The 17855-nt window shown below is 41.2% G+C and overlaps 1 protein-coding gene across 1 annotated transcript; it reads left to right on the top strand.

The window, feature by feature from the left end:
* Window positions 1–9726: 9726 nt before the first annotated feature.
* Window positions 9727–16845, top strand: LOC147214020 (beta-crystallin B1-like). The gene is made up of 6 exons (XM_086142701.1): window positions 9727–9830; window positions 11323–11423; window positions 11714–11832; window positions 14218–14350; window positions 14461–14603; window positions 16101–16845. The coding sequence occupies exons 2-6, from the start codon at window positions 11328–11330 to the stop codon at window positions 16270–16272; spliced, it is 663 nt and encodes a 220-aa protein (XP_085998827.1). The 5' UTR covers window positions 9727–9830; window positions 11323–11327; the 3' UTR covers window positions 16273–16845.
* Window positions 16846–17855: the final 1010 nt, after the last annotated feature.

Genomic DNA, 17855 nt, shown 5'->3' with positions numbered 1-17855 from the left:
CCTTGGCTGGCAATACGTGTGTAAAGATGCTCAAAATGAAGTTACAAGATTAAATGCATCAAAAATGAGTGTCACATAAGTCTGGTTTAATTTGTAAGTGTTTCTGATGGGTTTATTGTACCCTAGAGGTCACAGGGTTCCCAAATGCTCCCAGTTTTGTTTCCTAACAGATGGCCGTCCTTATTCACACATCCCAGGGAGGAAGAATGATGATGTTCTACTGAAGCTTCACTCTAACATTACATGAGCAAGGACGAAGGATCTGACTGAAACCCAGCAAGTCAAAGAACACATCCATCGTGAAAGGAAAGCTTACCTCATCAATGAAACATGGCATCAGAACAGCCTGTCGAGAGCTTTGGGTGTTGGTGCTATGCAAGCCCCAAAGACGCAGAACAGTAAGACCAACTCAGGGAAGGAACCATCAAACGCTTGCTCAGAATTGACAAGACTCCACTCCCGGGCAAGTTGAAGCTCTGGTGTCTCCAGTTTGGGGTGCTGACTGTATACGAGGTTCCCATTTCCATAGTTGAATGACTGGAGAGGACAGCCAGTGCATACAGCAAGAAGTGGCTGGGACTCCGGCGCTGCCTCAACAACATCGGGCTGTATTGTCACGAGGAACTGAAACTACTTCTCTCTAAGTGAACCAAAGTGAAGCTGAACATGACCCTGCCAGAGTTTCAAAATGCAGCCGTACGAACAGCTCCTCCCGGACTAGAACTGAGGAGGGTGGGGGAGTGAACCCCCAGCTTCGGCTGTAGAGCAGGCACAGTCGGCATGGTGACATAGTGTGACCGATGCAGCGAGGAAGAAGTGGTTTTGGGCCGGGGACAAGTTGACCCACATTGAATAAGGCAACATTCAAAGAGAGAAGAAAGTTGGTAGTTTCCAAGATCCGGCACCAGCAGGAAGCAGAGAGATGTGCCTGGGCAGTGTCACAAGCCAAGCTGGGTCAGTGGACAATCCAAGAAAACCCTGTGCGCCGTAACCTCGCTTAGACAGATCTTTGGAAAATGGAAGGGAGCCAAATCAGCTTCGTCATCAGTGACAACTATGATGTACTCCCTATACCAAAAAATATCAACCAGTGGATTAGAGATGACCCAGCAGGCCCTCTCAGCCAAACCCCAGCAACTCTCGGGCACATTCTTACCAGCTGCAAAACCGTGCCCTCTCAAGGCTGTTACACCCGGAGGCATAACAAATACACACGGCAACTGGCAATCATCCTGGAAGGAAGGCAATCACCCATCAACGCCCTTCTTCACCCAACATCCGGGCACGCATCCAATACCACCTTGGTGAGAGCAGGACAGGGCCCAATGAAAACAGAAGCAAGAGCGGATAGCACTGCTTTGGATGCTGCAAGGGACTGGAAAATGCAAGTCGATTGACAATTCAAGTTTCGTAAATGAGATGGGAGTTCAGGGACAAACCTTCAGAAAAGCCTTTGGATCACGGGCAGGCAGCAGACAGAAGCAGGAGGAAGGACCCTTAACTGGGCTACATAGAACAGCAAAGAGGGTTAAAAGAGGAAGGAGGCACACCTGGGATGCAAGATGTTGCCATTGAGCCTTCAAGAGTTGGCTTGTGTCTGTCAGCAAAACACCAATGAAAGAGGGTATGATGTTCTCACCCTCTACCCATTAGGGATGTTAACATCTAGTTCTGTAGCTAATCTGACCTGTATTGAATTAATAAGAATCCATATTGACTTCTATTATTTCAGTTTTAAAGTTACTTTGCAGTCAATCTCTTCATGCTTAAAACAGGAATATACATATTTTACAATACTGTAGCGTTTTAGTCAGGGAAAACAACTGGTTGACGAGAAAACGTCCGTTTAATAAGCAATAGCTGTTACTGGCCTCAGCCACGCCACACAAAGCTGCAATACAACTAACTGTTCCTGCTCAATTCCAGGTAAAAAAAAATCAGAATTAGTTGCAGCCCCAAAATCACAAAGAAAAAAAACATCAACATAAACCCCAACATTCGTGACTCGCTACAATGTATTTAATCACTAACATGCTCCTTTTTATCATATGACTCTTGCATGATTCCTTTTTCATTCAATTTACATTCTTAATTGTGTGATTTCGAATGATGAAACACTCCTGTGGCCTTTTATAAACCCCTGCTGTCACAGTTGAATAACCATAACCAAGTTGCAACTGCTGCTGGGCTGTAAATATAACCATTCGCCCACTTTGCCACAATAGTATATACAATTTCTTTGCAATTTTCTGTGAAAAGCAAACAAGGGGCAAGAAGAAGGCGACCCCGGGGGTGGTGTAAATGGCGGATCATGGTGTCAGTGAGAATACGGACACTACCGTACTTTCACGCATTCACATCATTCTCATCTGTCTAAAGGACACACACTTATATAAACACAAACAGTCAGTTTGCCACAGGGGCTTCCAGACACTCAGGCTGTGTGACTCACCCTCCGCTTACCTCTCACATGCAGCGGATGTTTTCCAGGCCTTCCAGACTCTGCAGGTAATCTCAAAACACTGACACCGGTTTTGCTCACCATGATAGGTGGGCGCTCGGCGCACGTTGTACGCATGTAAGTGTCCAGATTTGCTTTGTGTGGTTGTGAAACTCAGTGGATCACTGGGAATTCTATTTTTTGTGACTTTTCTTTCAGAGGAGGGATACTGAACATTTCTCATCCAATTAGTACCAAAACACAAAGGGCTCTATTAAAGGGTGTATTAACCCAAATCAAATGTTAAAACAAAATGGCAAAACAAACAAAAACTGTTTTGTTTTGTTTACCATAAAAAATTCATGGTGGTACTTTTACATTATGCTTTTCATTTATTATCCTAGATTACAGCAACATAAATCTCAATATGTAGTAGACATAAAATGTAATACCTATCTGTTCTTTTTCTCCATCCTCTTCTTCTCTTCCACCTACTACCTCTTCCCGCATTAATACACAAACCCACACACACACACACAGGCACAGGCATCTATGCATCCTGGATCTAGTTTTAAGCCAAAGTTACATTTATCTATTTTTTATATAGATAATTTCTTACCGTTGTTGTTTTTGTCTTGTTTAGTGTTATTTTCTGGTTCTGTTGTTCCTCCTTGTAACATGTGTGTCATGTCTTGTTTATTACAAGAAAAATTGTTATTATTGTCATCCTGGGCTCTGGAATTAACATATCGATTGATGAAGGATAGGGCAACATATCAATATTAAATGTAAACACTACTTTTATTCTTCCAAAGCCTTATGTTTGAAGATTTCTTGAACATTTACAGTTGGTGTTGTATTACTCAGGTGTGTGTTGATTTTCTCCTGTCTGTCTGTTGGTCTGTCACTGTCTCTCTGTCACTCTCCCCCTCACACACACACAGACACACACACACACACACGCTATCATTGTACATCCCTGCAGTCTGTCTGTCGACTCAGCAGATCATATACGAGCAGCTGTTGTGCTGCAGCTCTATTCGTATAGGTCAGCAGTGCCATCGTATAGAGCAACAATGGTCGGGACTATAGGCAGAGAATGACAGGATTTGGTGAGACATCCGGGGAGTGCATGCAACTCCATGCTGCATCACACAAGTTGTAGAAATTTAGACATGGAATTATATTATATATCAACGTGAACTAATTTATTTAAAAAAAGAATACATATTATGGAATTGCAGATTAATGTAACGCAAAGGCAGATACATGCGCTCAAAAACACACACCTCAAAGTCATCTCTAGAACCTTGAAAAAGTATCTTCATATTATTGCTGTTTTTCTAACAGTGACATAATCATTGTTGGGCAGAGAAAATAAAACACACACAAACACACACACACACACACACACACAGAATAGAGCAGGTTCCTGTACAGGTTACATGAACCAGAACTGCTATATTTCCCCCATACTGTTGGATTTCAGTTGCTTGGTTCCCTTGTTACTTTACTGCTATCACTCAAATATTTCTGTTTGCCCTTTCTTAATTCTCCATTGCTAATTGCTTCCTGCTTTTTAGTGTCTCTTGCCAGTTAGCCCTATTAAAAACACTTTCACCTACTTCAGCTGAACACATTTTGGATTCTCCTTTATCAGCTCAGTTCCAGTAAAACTCCAGGCCCCTTTTCTCCTTCGCTGATGCACTGCTATCCTAAAATGTTCCGGTCTCCTTGCAAACTGGGATATTTGTCAGAGTAATAGGATCAGAAGCACATTAGTGATTTACTCATCATCTGAATTTCCAGGCAGCTCACAGATGGACTATTTCCAGCGGACTCAAAGTGAGCCAGTAGATATTTTTATTTGTAATAATCAGAAAAAAATAAATGTTGCTGAATAAATGATCTGATTTAACTGGTATTTCATGAAAACCACCCCTATTAAGAATTAATATGTCTCTCCTGTTCTGCTTTGATATGTGGGGTTTAAAGGGTGTATTCTCAGAAGTATAGATAGATAAACTTGTTGTCAGACAAGATATGTAACAGCTGGCATAAACAGACTTGTACCACCAAAGGCATGAGATGGATATATATGTACATATATGTGTGTGTGTGTGTGTGTGTGTGTGTCTACTTGTTTATACAGGAATTGATGGATATAATACATACATATGGACAGAATTGCAGTATTAAGTTTTCAGCTATACATATGAAGTAGTTGCTGTATTTACTTGCTAGACTATTATTATAGTTGCAACTGATTATCAAACATTTTTTCGCTCCTTATTTTCCCTAGAGAAAATCAATTTGAACCCGGCGTTCATGCAATTGGGATAAATCATCTAAAATATAAATGTGTTCTTGCCGCTTCTCTCTGGATGTAGCAGCCGCTTCTTTCTGGATAAAAATTAGAAGTTCCTTACAACAGATGCTCTCTCTCTGTTAGCATAGCAATGCAGTTGAGGCACTAGCGTGTTTGGGCGACTATTGACAGTTTGTACATCTTCGTTTTGAACCTCATTTTGACTTATGTCTTCAGTCTTATCCAGCTCACTCACTTCTCTCTCAGGTTCAATGAAAGCGGCCGCTCCCGGTGCAACCTCATGACATCACTACCTAGAAAGCATTGTGACATAAACAACAGTTGTGGCCTACGTGGCCTACGCGTTTTTCTTTTTACAATTTTATCCAAACTAAGATATGTTGAGAGATTTTATCATAATTTTTATGTCGCTGTTAAAAATATAGATCAACTAGGACAATTATTTATTGGTAACCAGGAAAATGTCTAGCATTCATCAAAGGGCCACTATTGCTCTTTCTTTCTTTCTGACGGGAACTTTGGCCCGTTCACTGACGTCACTTTGTCAAGAAAAAAAAGATAATTTTTTTGCACAGTGTTCAGGGCTCAGCCTCCCCTGCACCATGTGAAAACCAAAAAAAAAAGGACCTGCCAAAGTCACGACCACGTCGAACTTCCTGTCGGGAAATCTGAGAGCGCTGCTCTAGTGCTACTCACCTTCTGTGTGGGCCTCATAATGAGGCCATCATTATGTGCTCTGGGACTCAATTCCAGGTTTTGCTTCAGTCCCACGTATCCATAAAGGAACTGCTCCTGTGGGGTTTGAAATGAAGCCTTGCTTTTCATTTCAGTGGCGTGTATGTTGGTGTTGTTTTTTGGCATGTTTATGGACTGAGATGGGTAAACAAAGGAAATGATTAATAAATAGGGGTATTTCGGCTGATATTAGTCGTTGGATAAGGAGTTTGTACTGATACAGGGGAGATAACTTAGCAACAAGCATGCTCACGTAAAGTGACGCTGTTCGGCGACGTTTCGGTTCATCGTAATAACATAAGATTTGGGTTTAAATCGCCCCAGTGGTGTTCTGCCTCACAACTAGAGGGTTTCTGAGTTGACACCGGCAGGAGGTCTTTCTGCATGGAGTTTGCATCTTGTCCTCATGTCTGTGTGGCTTTCCTGTGGGTTCTCATTTCCTCCCAAAGTCCAAAGACATGCAGTAGTCTATTGGAGACTGTAAAGAGAAAGAGAGAGTGGTCATTTGTCTCTATATGCGATTGACTGGCGACCAGTCGGGGGTGTACTTGCTTCTTGCCCAATGACAGCTAGGAGAGACTCCAACCACCCTGCGACCCTGTGTGCAGGACAAACAATATAGGTAAAGAATGAATGAATGACTAAATGCTAAATGGGTGTCTCTATGAATTCAAACCCTAGAATACAAACAAATAGCTTATCTACAGATATCATAAAAAAGTCAAGTCAAGTAGTCACTAAATTTTATATATTTCACAAAGCAAGACAAGATCAATACACATCTGGACCGAACTAATATTGTAGTTCCAGATGTTTAAACGCGGATTGATTTCAGACAGCTGTTTACACCAGCATCAATTTATAATATTCCCTGTTTCATTTTGAAATACGCTCATTGCACAACCCTCACTTCCTGTCCTCCTGTGACGGTCTGCCCCACCCCGATGTTTTCCCTTTCTCTATCCCTCCCAGATTGTTTGGTCTGCTTCCCCGTGTTTTTCAGCTCTCACTGCTGCTGACTAGCCACAGTGAGAACTGTGGTTCAGTGTGGAACTGTGGTTCTGTGGTTTAAGGCTGTTGTCCACTCCTGACCCCCTATACCCCGGAAAAAGATTTTTTACTATTATTATTGCTATCGATATTGTTTTTACTTGCAGCAAGGGTTGTGGAGGGGCTGGAGCTTATCCAAGCTGTCATTGGGCATGAGTCAGATTTCAACCTGGAAGTCGCCAGGGCCATATATGGAGACCTACAACCATTCACTCTGTTATTTACATATTTGGGTGTTTCGGGTCACCGGTGAAACTACGATTCATGACAGTTGTTTTTGGAAACTGTAGAAACTGGAGGAAACCCATGTAGACATGGTGAGAACGTGGAAACTCCAGCGATAACGTCCCTCAGTTGGAATCGAACCAGAGACCGTCTTGCTGTGAGTTGGAAGTGCAAACCACTGCCCAACCGTGCTGCCCAGTTTATTCAAGTGTCACCTAATTTATACCAATTTATATGAATTTATGTATATATACACTGTGTGCACGACGATTTGGCAAGTGATTATTTTGACCATATCACCAGTTTATCCATAATTTCCAACTTCAAGCTGTAGAAACTTGAATGCTCATTAGATCATATCAGGTGATATGTATATGTGTAATGATGGAGGGTGTAGCCTAAGGAGATCAACACCCTATATCAAGGTGTGCATCATCATTAGGCAGCTTCTTCTTGGGAAAAATGGGCCAAAAAAGAGATTTAACTGACTGAATAGTCAAAAATTATAAATCCTTTCAGAGGGATGCAGCATTCATATTGGGGCGTGATCACAGAACCATCAAATGTTTTATTGCAAATAGTCAATAGGGTTGCAAGAAAGGACGTAACTTAGCCGCCAAAGATTTGAGGAGAATCAAACATGAAGCTGCCAGGAAGCCATTATCCTCCAGTGCTGCCATATTCCATGACTGCAATCTACCTGGAGTGTCCAGAAGTGCGAGGTGTTCAGTTGTCAGAGACGTGGCCGAGGAGAGAAAGGCTGGAACCCGACCACTCCTGAACAAGACACGTAAATTGAAATGTCAAGAATGAGCCAAGAAATATCTTGAGACAAGATTTTAAAGGTTTTTTTGGACTGATGAGATGAGTGACTCTTGACAGAGCAGACGGATGGGCCCGTGGTTGGTTCAGTAACAGACACAGAGCTCCACTTCCACCCGGACGCCGGCAAGGTGGAAGTGGGGGTACATTAAAGATGAGTTAGTTGGACCTTTCAGGTTGAAAATTGATTCAAAATCAACTCTCAGATTTACTGCCAATTTTATAAGATACTTTCTTTAAGCAGTGGTTGAGGAAAAAGTCCATATCTTTTAAGAGGACTTTGATTTTTATGCCAGACAACGCTGCATCACATGCATCCAAGTATTCCACTGCGTGGCCAGTAAAGGCCTCAAACATAAAACCCCAATAATCCCCTTCTTCCCCTGACTTAAACCTTATTGAACTTTTGGGCCCTTAAGCAGGAAATATAGAATGAACGTAAACAGAACACTTCTCTGAACAGTGTCTGCGAGGTTGCGGTTGCACTAAAAGTTGATTCTGACCAGATCAGGAAAGTGACCAAATGGAAGGCGTGTGACTGTTCTCAAAAAGAAGGGTGGCTATTGGTCACTGAGGGTTTTTTGTTTTTTTTTTGAAATTTCAGAAGTGTTTAAGTTTGTTATTCTTATTTTAACAAATGAAAATAAGTGAGACGGGAAAATCTTTTTTTTTCCATTTAGTTGCATAATAATTCTGCACACCAATCGTTGCCTAATAATGGTATACATAGCTATTCCCCTAGGAAAGCCGAAACTTCACTTTTACCGTTTAAATATTCCGTTTGAGGGTTTGTTAACATTTTGGATTGACCAAGAGCACCGTCATTGTACAATAACAAAATGAATCCTCAAAAATACAACATAACGTCCTTTCTTTCAATGTATGTGCATTGTGAGTGAGTTTCCGTAAAAATAAGAGCAGATATATAATCTGTAAACAAATTACTTTCCATGGAGCATTTAACTTCCAAATAAAATTTTAAAGAAAAATGCTTTTTCACACTTTACTCTTTAAACAATCCATATTTTGATGTCTACCAGGCCTCAAGTAACAAATCTCATTCTGTTCTCACCTGAATAAAATGACTAAAGAGCCTTGAACATTGGAATTATCACCATTCCAGACAAATTTTTTTATTTTTTTTTAAATTCATTTTTAGCGGACCTTGACTGAATCCGGCATTGAATGTATTTACAAATGGAGTTTCTCATTCATTAGATTCAGTTGCAACCCCCTCGCGCACGCTTGCTGTCGGCTATGTAATTCTCAGTCGTCACAGGGAGGGCACTGCATGAGTCACTCTTCACTCCTACCTTTGTTTGAATTTCAGTCAAGATTCAAGGCGATCCAACGCCTAGGATTGTATGGAGAACAGAATCCAAGCCTTGAAAAGCTTCTGATCGGCTGGCTCGGATTTTATCCGGCAAATGCAAACGCTCTCCTCTCGCACCGGCTCAAAGTCTCATGACCCGATTGTGTTCCGCCATGTCGGGATCAAATCCGGCCGGTTCTTTCCCTCTTGTGCACTTTAGACCCCGGCTCCCGTCCATCCCGCCTGCTCCCTGCTATCTCATCCACCCACACATGGAAAAAAAAAAAGACGCAGGGATTTAATTTAATAGGTTTCTCCCCTTGTGATGAAGACAAGACTCAGATGATTGTCCGTATGCGGTCTGAGCATCATCGTTCGCCCAGAGGTGGAATGTGAGGTTATTGCTTCTCCTAACTTATTGGTTTGCTGTTATTGTTTATCCCATCAACTCTTGATGAGAACGGTTCTTTGTTGAAGGGATTTTTTTCCTTTTTTTTTCTTTTTTTTTTTTTCTAAAGGCTCCTACATGCACACCCTGTTGTCATGGCACCCACGTGCTGTATGTGGTGTCCATCTGTAAAAGATGCATTACACTCTGATTGCAGAGATGTGTGTATTTGTGAAATATGTCCTCACATGATATTTTAATTAAATCAATTTTCCGACAGCCATCGGGCATCTCTACTTTGAAACATCCACGCATCTCTGTGCCACCACTGTCACTCTCTTTCTCTCAATCTCTCTCTCTTTGATGATGGGGGTATTTCTATTCTGTGAGCTCAGCGAGTTTGTTTCTGTGTCTATAATCCCCTCTCTCTGAGCGCCAGCGTATAAAAGAGGCCAGGGGCTGGGCGCCCTCTCACACAGACCGCCAGTGTCAGGCCCGAGTCTACTCCTTTACTCACATACTGCCACAGGTAAGACAGTGGAGAGACAAGAAAGATAAAAAGTTACTAGATGGAAAAAAAAAAAAAAAACAACAGCAAAACTAGTCAACAGTGTTTGATGCTGGAAAACAAACCAAAAAAAAAAAAAAGCATTGATTGTAAAAACTTAAAGGTTTTTTTTGTGGAAATCAAAGTAACAGCTGCCAATAAACTGTATGTACTGTTGGAGTCTCTTTAGAAGGAGAATAAACACTGATTTCAAGTGTTGAGATAAAACTTTGTCCGGTGGGAACTGAAAAACGCTTTCACGGGTGACGAGGAGATTGGAATTCAGAATGTATATTATATCTTTGGATGTTAAAAAAAACTATTTCGAAAGCCGAGCAGTCACAAATAACCCTGGATTCATTCTAGAACAGTCTAGCTTCCCAGCCTTACTTGCTTTTGTTTGCACCATGTTGGAAATGTTATGTTTCATGTACTTTTCTATTTTTTTTCTGTTTTGTTCCAGCCTTAAATAGAAACACAGTTTTTTCATGACAACCGGAAAGATTTTTTTCATTTATGAAATTGGATCCCATACTACTGGATCAAATAGATGGCTTTTCTACCTTTTTAATGTTTTACAGTGTGTATAATATTTGGGTTAAACAGTGCAGGGAGACAGGAAACAGCAGCAGGGAAGCATGTGAAACTTGACTTTAGTTTGCAATTCTTAGGTGTGTCGTTAATATTTTGTAGACTATCAGCAGTAGCTTCATCATTTTATTCCCCCTAGGGAAGTTTCATAAATACTTTATCTTTTTGATATTTTCTTTTTTTTTTGTTGTTGTCCCTGACAATGATCATGATGGTATCGCTGACTGATAATGTTTTTTATGTCACTTCTAGGGAGAATATTGCAATTTTTCCTCTTATAGTGATCTACTTTATTCAACATTTAGCCGGTGTCAGCTTCAATGCCCCATCTGGCTGACAGCAGCGGTTTCTAGCATGAAGAACTTTTATTTAATTTAATTTTTATTTTTTTTCCCCATCCTCTAATTTTTTGCACCCTCTTCTTGCATGTTAATGGTTTTCATGCCCCTATTGTATTTGTTTTCTTTAAGACCATATTTTACATTTAATTTATACATTTCTATGAAGTTCTGGTGACTGGTGGTCACAACTGTGATTCAATTTGATTTTTAAAGGAATTGGACGAGAATTTCCATACAACAATATTAACAAAAAAGTCAAAACGGTTGGGTGGTGATGTTGATTTAGGTTGTACTAAGGCATTCTTATCAAATCAACATTGCCATATGTTTAAAACTTAAAACTTGTTTTGTCTGCAGCTAATTTGGTTCAACTTGGCGAACCGACTGGTCGACACAAAGTTTGCTGAGAATTTACTAGCATGTCTTGAACCTGTTGACACGGACTCTCGTGTAATCACAAAAGTCCAGCTGGTCACAAAACGATACCTGCTGAGTCGTTCACTTAAATTTATCTTGTCGTCTTTCGTCCTGCCTTTCCTCAGTCAGAATGTCCACTGGAGGGGAGAAATCCAAGTCTGCTTCCCAAACCGACGGGAAGACAACTCAGAACAAGATGTCTGACACCGGCATTGTCTCTTACAAGGTCTCTGACACACACACACACACACACCGAGACAGAAAAAAAAAAAAAAAAAAAAAAAAAAAACCTCACGCACACAAAACCAATTGAATCCTCAGTATCAGTTTACCTGCAGCGCTGATGTTAACAGTCATGACAATGCCCAACATTTAGGGCGGCTGCTGCCAACAACTTCATGTGACTGGAATAAAACTGTCCCAACAACACATTGTGTTACACTTGATTTACCTCGGTCGACGCTGCGCCTTTGTCTGATTTTGTCCCCACTTCTCATCTCTTACCTAACAATATAGATGTGCGTGTACGACCAGGAGAACTTCCAGGGCCGCTGTCTTGAGATAACCAGCGAGTGTGTGAACGTGATCGAGATGGGCTTGGAGAAAGTGCGCTCCCTGCGTGTGGAGTCCGGCCCGTAAGTTTGCGAGCACACGTACGGCCGGGCGCACGTCTACACCCACCCACACATGCAGGAAACATACTGTGCACTTCACCCACACGGTGCGCTGACAGAGCAGGTGTTTTAACAGCTAGACCTCCTCCTTTTTATTTCACACTTTTACATTTGCGTTATTTAGCTGCTTCTTGCTTTTTTTTTCTATCTGATAATATGAATATGCGATGAGAGAATATGTTGAGATACATTTCAATATTTTATTAAATATCAAATATCATTCAAATATATATAACAATGTTTTCTCAGCCTAGATTAATATGGTGTCTATCATTGTTTGCATTCAGACTGGATTTTGGATTTCAGGCACATTTTCAGGATTTTCAGGAACACCGCAGCCTTTTTTCACAATGGCATCAGTCACATGACTGATATAGAACTAGTTGTATAACAACCTCACAAAATGACTCATAATATGATACTGATCATCTTTGTGTGAACAGTTTGAGAGTTTATAAGGATTCAAAGGGTTTTTTTCATTTGCACGATGAAGAAACCAGTTTCTCTGAACAGTGACAGTCTTACTTTGATGTTTGTAGTGAATGCCAGGTAGTTATAACATTGAACAGACAGAGGTAGTTTAGTAAGGACATAATATCAATAAATACATCAAATAAATGGATACATATAAGCAAAATTACATTAAATACACTATTCTGAGCTCTTGCTCAAGACCGACTTGTCAAAAACTGACCCCAGGTGTCTCTTTCCGATTTTTTTTTTTTTTTTCTTTTCCCCCTCTTTTTCTTTTTTTTCCTCTAGCCGACTTGTCACAGAAATGAATGGAGGACCTTCATATATGCAGGTTCTGTTATTCTCGCTTACTTGCATGCGTAATAACTTAATCTGGGGCAGCGACACACCAAGCTATTAAACTGCTAAGTCAAAAAATTTGCTGCCTGTGCAAATCACTTATGATCCTTTGCACGTGGTCTCGTAACAGAGTCTGTGGTTCACCATCACCAGATGAGCCGGAGTGGATAGAACCCAACGCTGTTTGCTTTATAACTTTATTACGCACAATTCTTTCCAGATGGTAACCATGAACTTGTAAACCCTTCTAATTATTTAAATGAATCATGTGATCGCTGGACAAAAATAATATAGAAACATCCTCAGTAAGCTGCGTCACACTTTGTTTATTTAATGCTATATGTAAACGTTGCAGTTTGTTTTCAGTGCTTTCTGGATATTACTTTCGGCCTTGTTTCCCCCCGAGTTATCGGAGAGCTTGCTGCCCATCTTCTTAATGTCCACACAGAAGAATGAATGTGTCATCCTGAATTGAAGTGAAAAGACTGAATGTATCACTCTGAGCGCAGGTTTTTGAATAAGAAATCAAATTATTACATTTCCAGTAGAAGTTCATATCGAACCATCAATAAGCCAGAGGTCAAAGTCAAGAGCCCTTGTAACGCTGAATATATCAAAATACTTACAACTTAACAAGCACTGCAGTTCATCGACGGTGGCAATTTGTAATCCCACCAGAGATGTATCACGGTGTTTATGACTGTTATAACGCAACGTACTTTCCTTTTGATTCAAATATCTCAGTGACTCGTTGATGTAAATGCTAAGTTGTTTGGTGATGACATGGTTCATCTTAATAATTAGAAGGCTTTCCAAGTCCATATTGTGACTCAAATTTATGAAACATTAGATTTTATTTCGCAAACTGTGTTGGGTTCTATCAACTCCGGCTCTTCTGGTGATGGTGAGACACAGAATTTGTGAGAAAAACCACATGCAAAGGATCACAAGTGATTTGCAAGCATATTTCTTGACTTTGCTGTTTAATAGCTTTAATAGCCCCACATTGTTATTACACATGTGACTATGCAAGAATAACACAACCTGCATATATGCAGGTCCTCCATTCATTTCTGTGAAAAGTCAGTTTGGAAAAGAAAAAAAAAAAAATCTCCTGAGACTCCTGGGGTCAGATTGTACCCCAGTCTGTACTTCCAGAATGACTGGCGAACAATAAGACGCTTGGCCAAAAAGCTGATGAATATGGATCTTGGATGTTGAGTTGTGATAATTTTCTGTGACATAAAGAGGTGTTGATAGTATGAAGGCATTTACATTTAAAAGTAGAGTGGGATGGTATATAGATTTGTCCCATAACTTCTTCACTAAGACTGAGATTTGAACATTTCACAAGTCTTTTATGAATCCTATTTTTGATCTTTTATGCTCAGATCTGTGCCTTTTTCAATATTTGAAGTGAGGAATGAATAATACACCATGTATTAATTCCTCACAAACGTCCCCTTCAAGATGAATAGAATAAAAACTGAGCAAATCGTCGCGCTCCATTTGAACAATCCCTTCTCTCCTCAGCTTTGTGGGCTTTGAGCAGATCAACCTTGGTGGGGAAATGTTCATCCTGGAGAAGGGCGAGTACCCCCGCTGGGACTCCTGGACCAACAGCCAGAAGAACGACTACCTGCTGTCCTTCAGGCCCGTCCGCATGGTGAGAGCTTCCGTCTCCTGGGAAACCGATGCTCTCTGGGTAGAACGATTTGAAAATAACTTCAATATTCGATTTCTTACCAACCGCTCATTTGTGCTTCTTCTCTCAAGGATCCTGAAAAGCACAAGATCTGTCTGTACGAGGTCGGAGAATTCAAGGGCCGCAAGATGGAGATTATGGACGATGACGTGCCCAGCCTGTTCTCCTACGGTTTCACCGACATCGTGGGAAGCATCCTGGTTAGCTGTGGAACGTGAGTACAGCGGGATACAACTTTTTTTTTTTTTTTTTATCCAGGGCCATGAAAAGTGGCTATTTATTTGTGATTTTGTGATTGGAAGGACATTTCTTGTTTGTGTTTTGGTATATCCAGTCACTATATAGTCCAAAAGATAATGAATGTTGACCTCAACCCATTCAATCCATCAAGTCCAGGGTTGGCAATGTATTTTTTTTTGTAAAAGCACAAATAGTGAGTTATCTTTTTCATTCTAGTCAACAGTCAGCGTCCCAGCTGTTCGTATCTCTCTTATCCATCAAATCCCACGTAGGTAACAAAAGTGCTGCTTTAGGTTTCGGTTCAGTCCAATGGACGCCGGTGCTTATAACTGCCTGTCATATGCAGCCTCCAGCATTGCTGTGTGTGGGTGTGTGTGTGTGTGAGCTGAAACATGATGAAACGTTGTAGACCTCGGTCTTTCAGAGACAATCTTCAGCCTCTCTCAGGGGCCAGAAAATGATGTTTTTATGTTATTTGTCTTAACTGTGCCAGCAGTTAATGGGTCTTTTAACACTCAGGTTTGTCTGTTTTATGTATTTTAACATACCCGAACAACTTTCTTACAATGAAATGGGATCACGAAAGGACGATGGTGCACCAAGAATAACATCACGCACGCATTAAGACACAGTTGTTAGTGCTTCTGAATCACAGCAGGTTTGATCTCGGTGTAAGTTTATGTGAGTTTCCTCTGAGTCCTCTGTTTTTTTTAATCGGAGAATCACAAATGTGAATGACAGAATGAATGGTTATGTCTCCTTTTGCGGCCCTGTTATCGACTAACCGGTAACCGGTCCAGGGTGAACCCCGCCTCTCACCTAATGCCTGCTGTGATAGGCTGCAGAATCCCCCCATATTTATGTTATATGTATTGTAACTACAGCCGATCTTGCCTAACAAGATGAATGAGAACATTGCTTTTTAATGTGCTTTGTTCAAACTACTTTGCAGCCAAACACGGTACCTTGAAATGAGCCCAATGACTGTTATTTTCACAAAATATATCCTGGTTCACTTTCTTTAATGTACATTTCTCCAACAGTATCCAGAACTCTTGACGTCATTCACAGCGACTGCAACACTTTTTTTTTTTTTTTCGAGTTTTTCCATCAGCAGCTATTGCCGGGAGAGATAGCGAATCGTACGTCATCGGGTCTCTGAGGTGCAGCCGCCGATGGGTAGATTAGCCCCTGTAATCACTTTGCTCGTAGCACTCCCTGGAAACAAACAGCAATCTGCCCCCTCGCTGAGGAGCTTGATAACTTGACAAACAGATCGATGGTTTTGTAAAACGACGGTGATCCTTAATCCCCCTTGCGGTAGATTCCTTCTCCACTGTCTCACTCATGTTGCCTGTTACTTCTTTTGGGCAGCCTGTCTTTTCCGTTTTCTTTTCCTCTGTCTAATATCACATTCTGTTTTGTAACTTTGCCCTCCTTCTTCTCTCCTCTTCTCTCCGCTTCCCTCTAGTTGGGTGGGTTACCAGTTTCCAGGTTACCGTGGCACCCAGTACCTGCTAGAGAAGGGCGAGTTCAAGCATTTCAATGAGTTCGGCGCCCGTTCCCCCCAGATGCAGTCCATCAGGCGCATCCGTGACATGCAGTGGCACCCACACGGATGCTACACCGTGACCTCCAAGTGAAATCGGGCAAGGGCGAGGAAGAGAGGGACCGAAGGAGAGGCGGAGGTCCCGGGCGGGCATAGAGATGACGGAGGAGCAAGGGCAAAGAAGGAAAGGAGGAGAGAGAGGGTGTAATGTCTTCTCCTCTGCGGTCTTGGCGCAGTGTGGAGGGAATGCAGTACATTTTAGGTGTTGGACCATTATGTTCTAATGACCTCTGGGAGGGTTTTAAAAGGGAAGAAGAGTTAATTACACAGACCGTCAAGACTCTACATGAAATCTCTCTCCATTTTTGTTCTCCCTCTCTGTGTCTCTGTAAACTCTCCGCTCCCCTCTTTTCTCTCTCCTTCCCTCCCTCCCTCTCTCCCCCCATCACACACTTGTCTTTTTTCGAATCCCAGCGATGCAGCCCTCACTCTATCCATTAAAAATCCTGACTGAAGGGAGTACCCGTGTGGATTTGTGTGTGTGTGTGTGTGTGTGTGTGTGTGTGTTTTGTGCAGACGGGATCTGAAATAGAGGTGGAGAATGGTGCTCAGATCCTGAAGCTATGTCAGCCCTGAACCCCCCCCCAAATAAAGCATCTAAAATCCAGCTCCACGTGAAACCAGGCTTTATTTCACACACACACATGTTTGCGTACACACACACACACACACACACACACACACACACACACAGCAGAATAAAAACAAATGTAGCAGAACGTCAGTCAGGCTCAGTTCATGATGGACACAGGGATTTGTGGAAACTTCCAAAAGAAATATCAGGCCATCTGTAAATGCTGTTTGATTGCTTGACATCTTTCATTTAACCAGCACAATGTTTTATTAGAAGAAACAGATGGTTTAATTTTAATGATGTACTTTGAAATATTACAAAGTAAATCAATTTATAAATGCTAAATTACGAAATACAAAACTCTGAACAGATCTTATCAAACATTTTAGCAACGCTGACCAATACCCATTTTGTAGCATCAGTGAACACCCACTGTAAAGGTTCCTTTTTAATTTAAATCCAAGATATCCATGTTACCACCAAACGAGTTAAGGTCAGTGCAAACATCGGTATGTTCATCGACCAAACTGAGTGAATACTTATAAGTATCTGGACAATTCATTTTCAGATTCAAAACCTCCAATGACATTCTCGGGGTAGAAGAAGAAATTAGAAATATCAACCCCTGGCTGGATAGTAGATATTACCTGTGGAGCTGCTGTTGCACACTGTCTACACAGGCCTGCGCTGTGAGCAGTCTAGATGAATACGGAGCAGGGGGTTTGCCTTATCTCCACTCACTCTAATTACTAATAAAGGAAGGTGTGTGTGTGTGTGTGTGTGTGTGTGTGTGTGTATGGTATATTGTTAGGAACATTAGAACATTTGCTTTCTCTTAGGGCATTCTAGTACTAATGATAAAGATTCCCTGGGACTGTAAATGCGTCCCATGTGCTTTCATATAATGTTAACTCAGACATGACTGTTGATAAATTGAGTTGTAAAAGAATGTATTGAATCATTTGTAGTCTGCTGGATTGAGTATTTTGAACTAAAAATCTAAAACGTCTAAAAAATGTCAAGGCACAAAAATGTGGGTTTTC

Source organism: Fistularia commersonii, chromosome 35 (genome assembly GCF_037954325.1).
Source record: "Fistularia commersonii isolate RoL2024-O1a breed Wild chromosome 35, RoL_Fcom_v1.0, whole genome shotgun sequence".
Taxonomy (NCBI): Eukaryota; Metazoa; Chordata; class Actinopteri; order Syngnathiformes; family Fistulariidae; genus Fistularia; species Fistularia commersonii.
The sequence above is the reverse complement of the archived record's forward strand: the minus strand, read 5'-3'. Positions and strand labels throughout refer to the sequence as shown.

Bases quoted from the DNA above. Each gene is read 5' to 3' on its own strand.
- LOC147214020 (XM_086142701.1), top strand. From the start codon at position 11,328: ATGTCCACTGGAGGGGAGAAATCCAAGTCTGCTTCCCAAACCGACGGG. The intron at 11,424-11,713 runs GTCTCTGACACA...CTAACAATATAG, and splicing joins CCGGCATTGTCTCTTACAAG to ATGTGCGTGTACGACCAGGA. The intron at 14,604-16,100 runs GTGAGTACAGCG...GCTTCCCTCTAG, and splicing joins ATCCTGGTTAGCTGTGGAAC to TTGGGTGGGTTACCAGTTTC.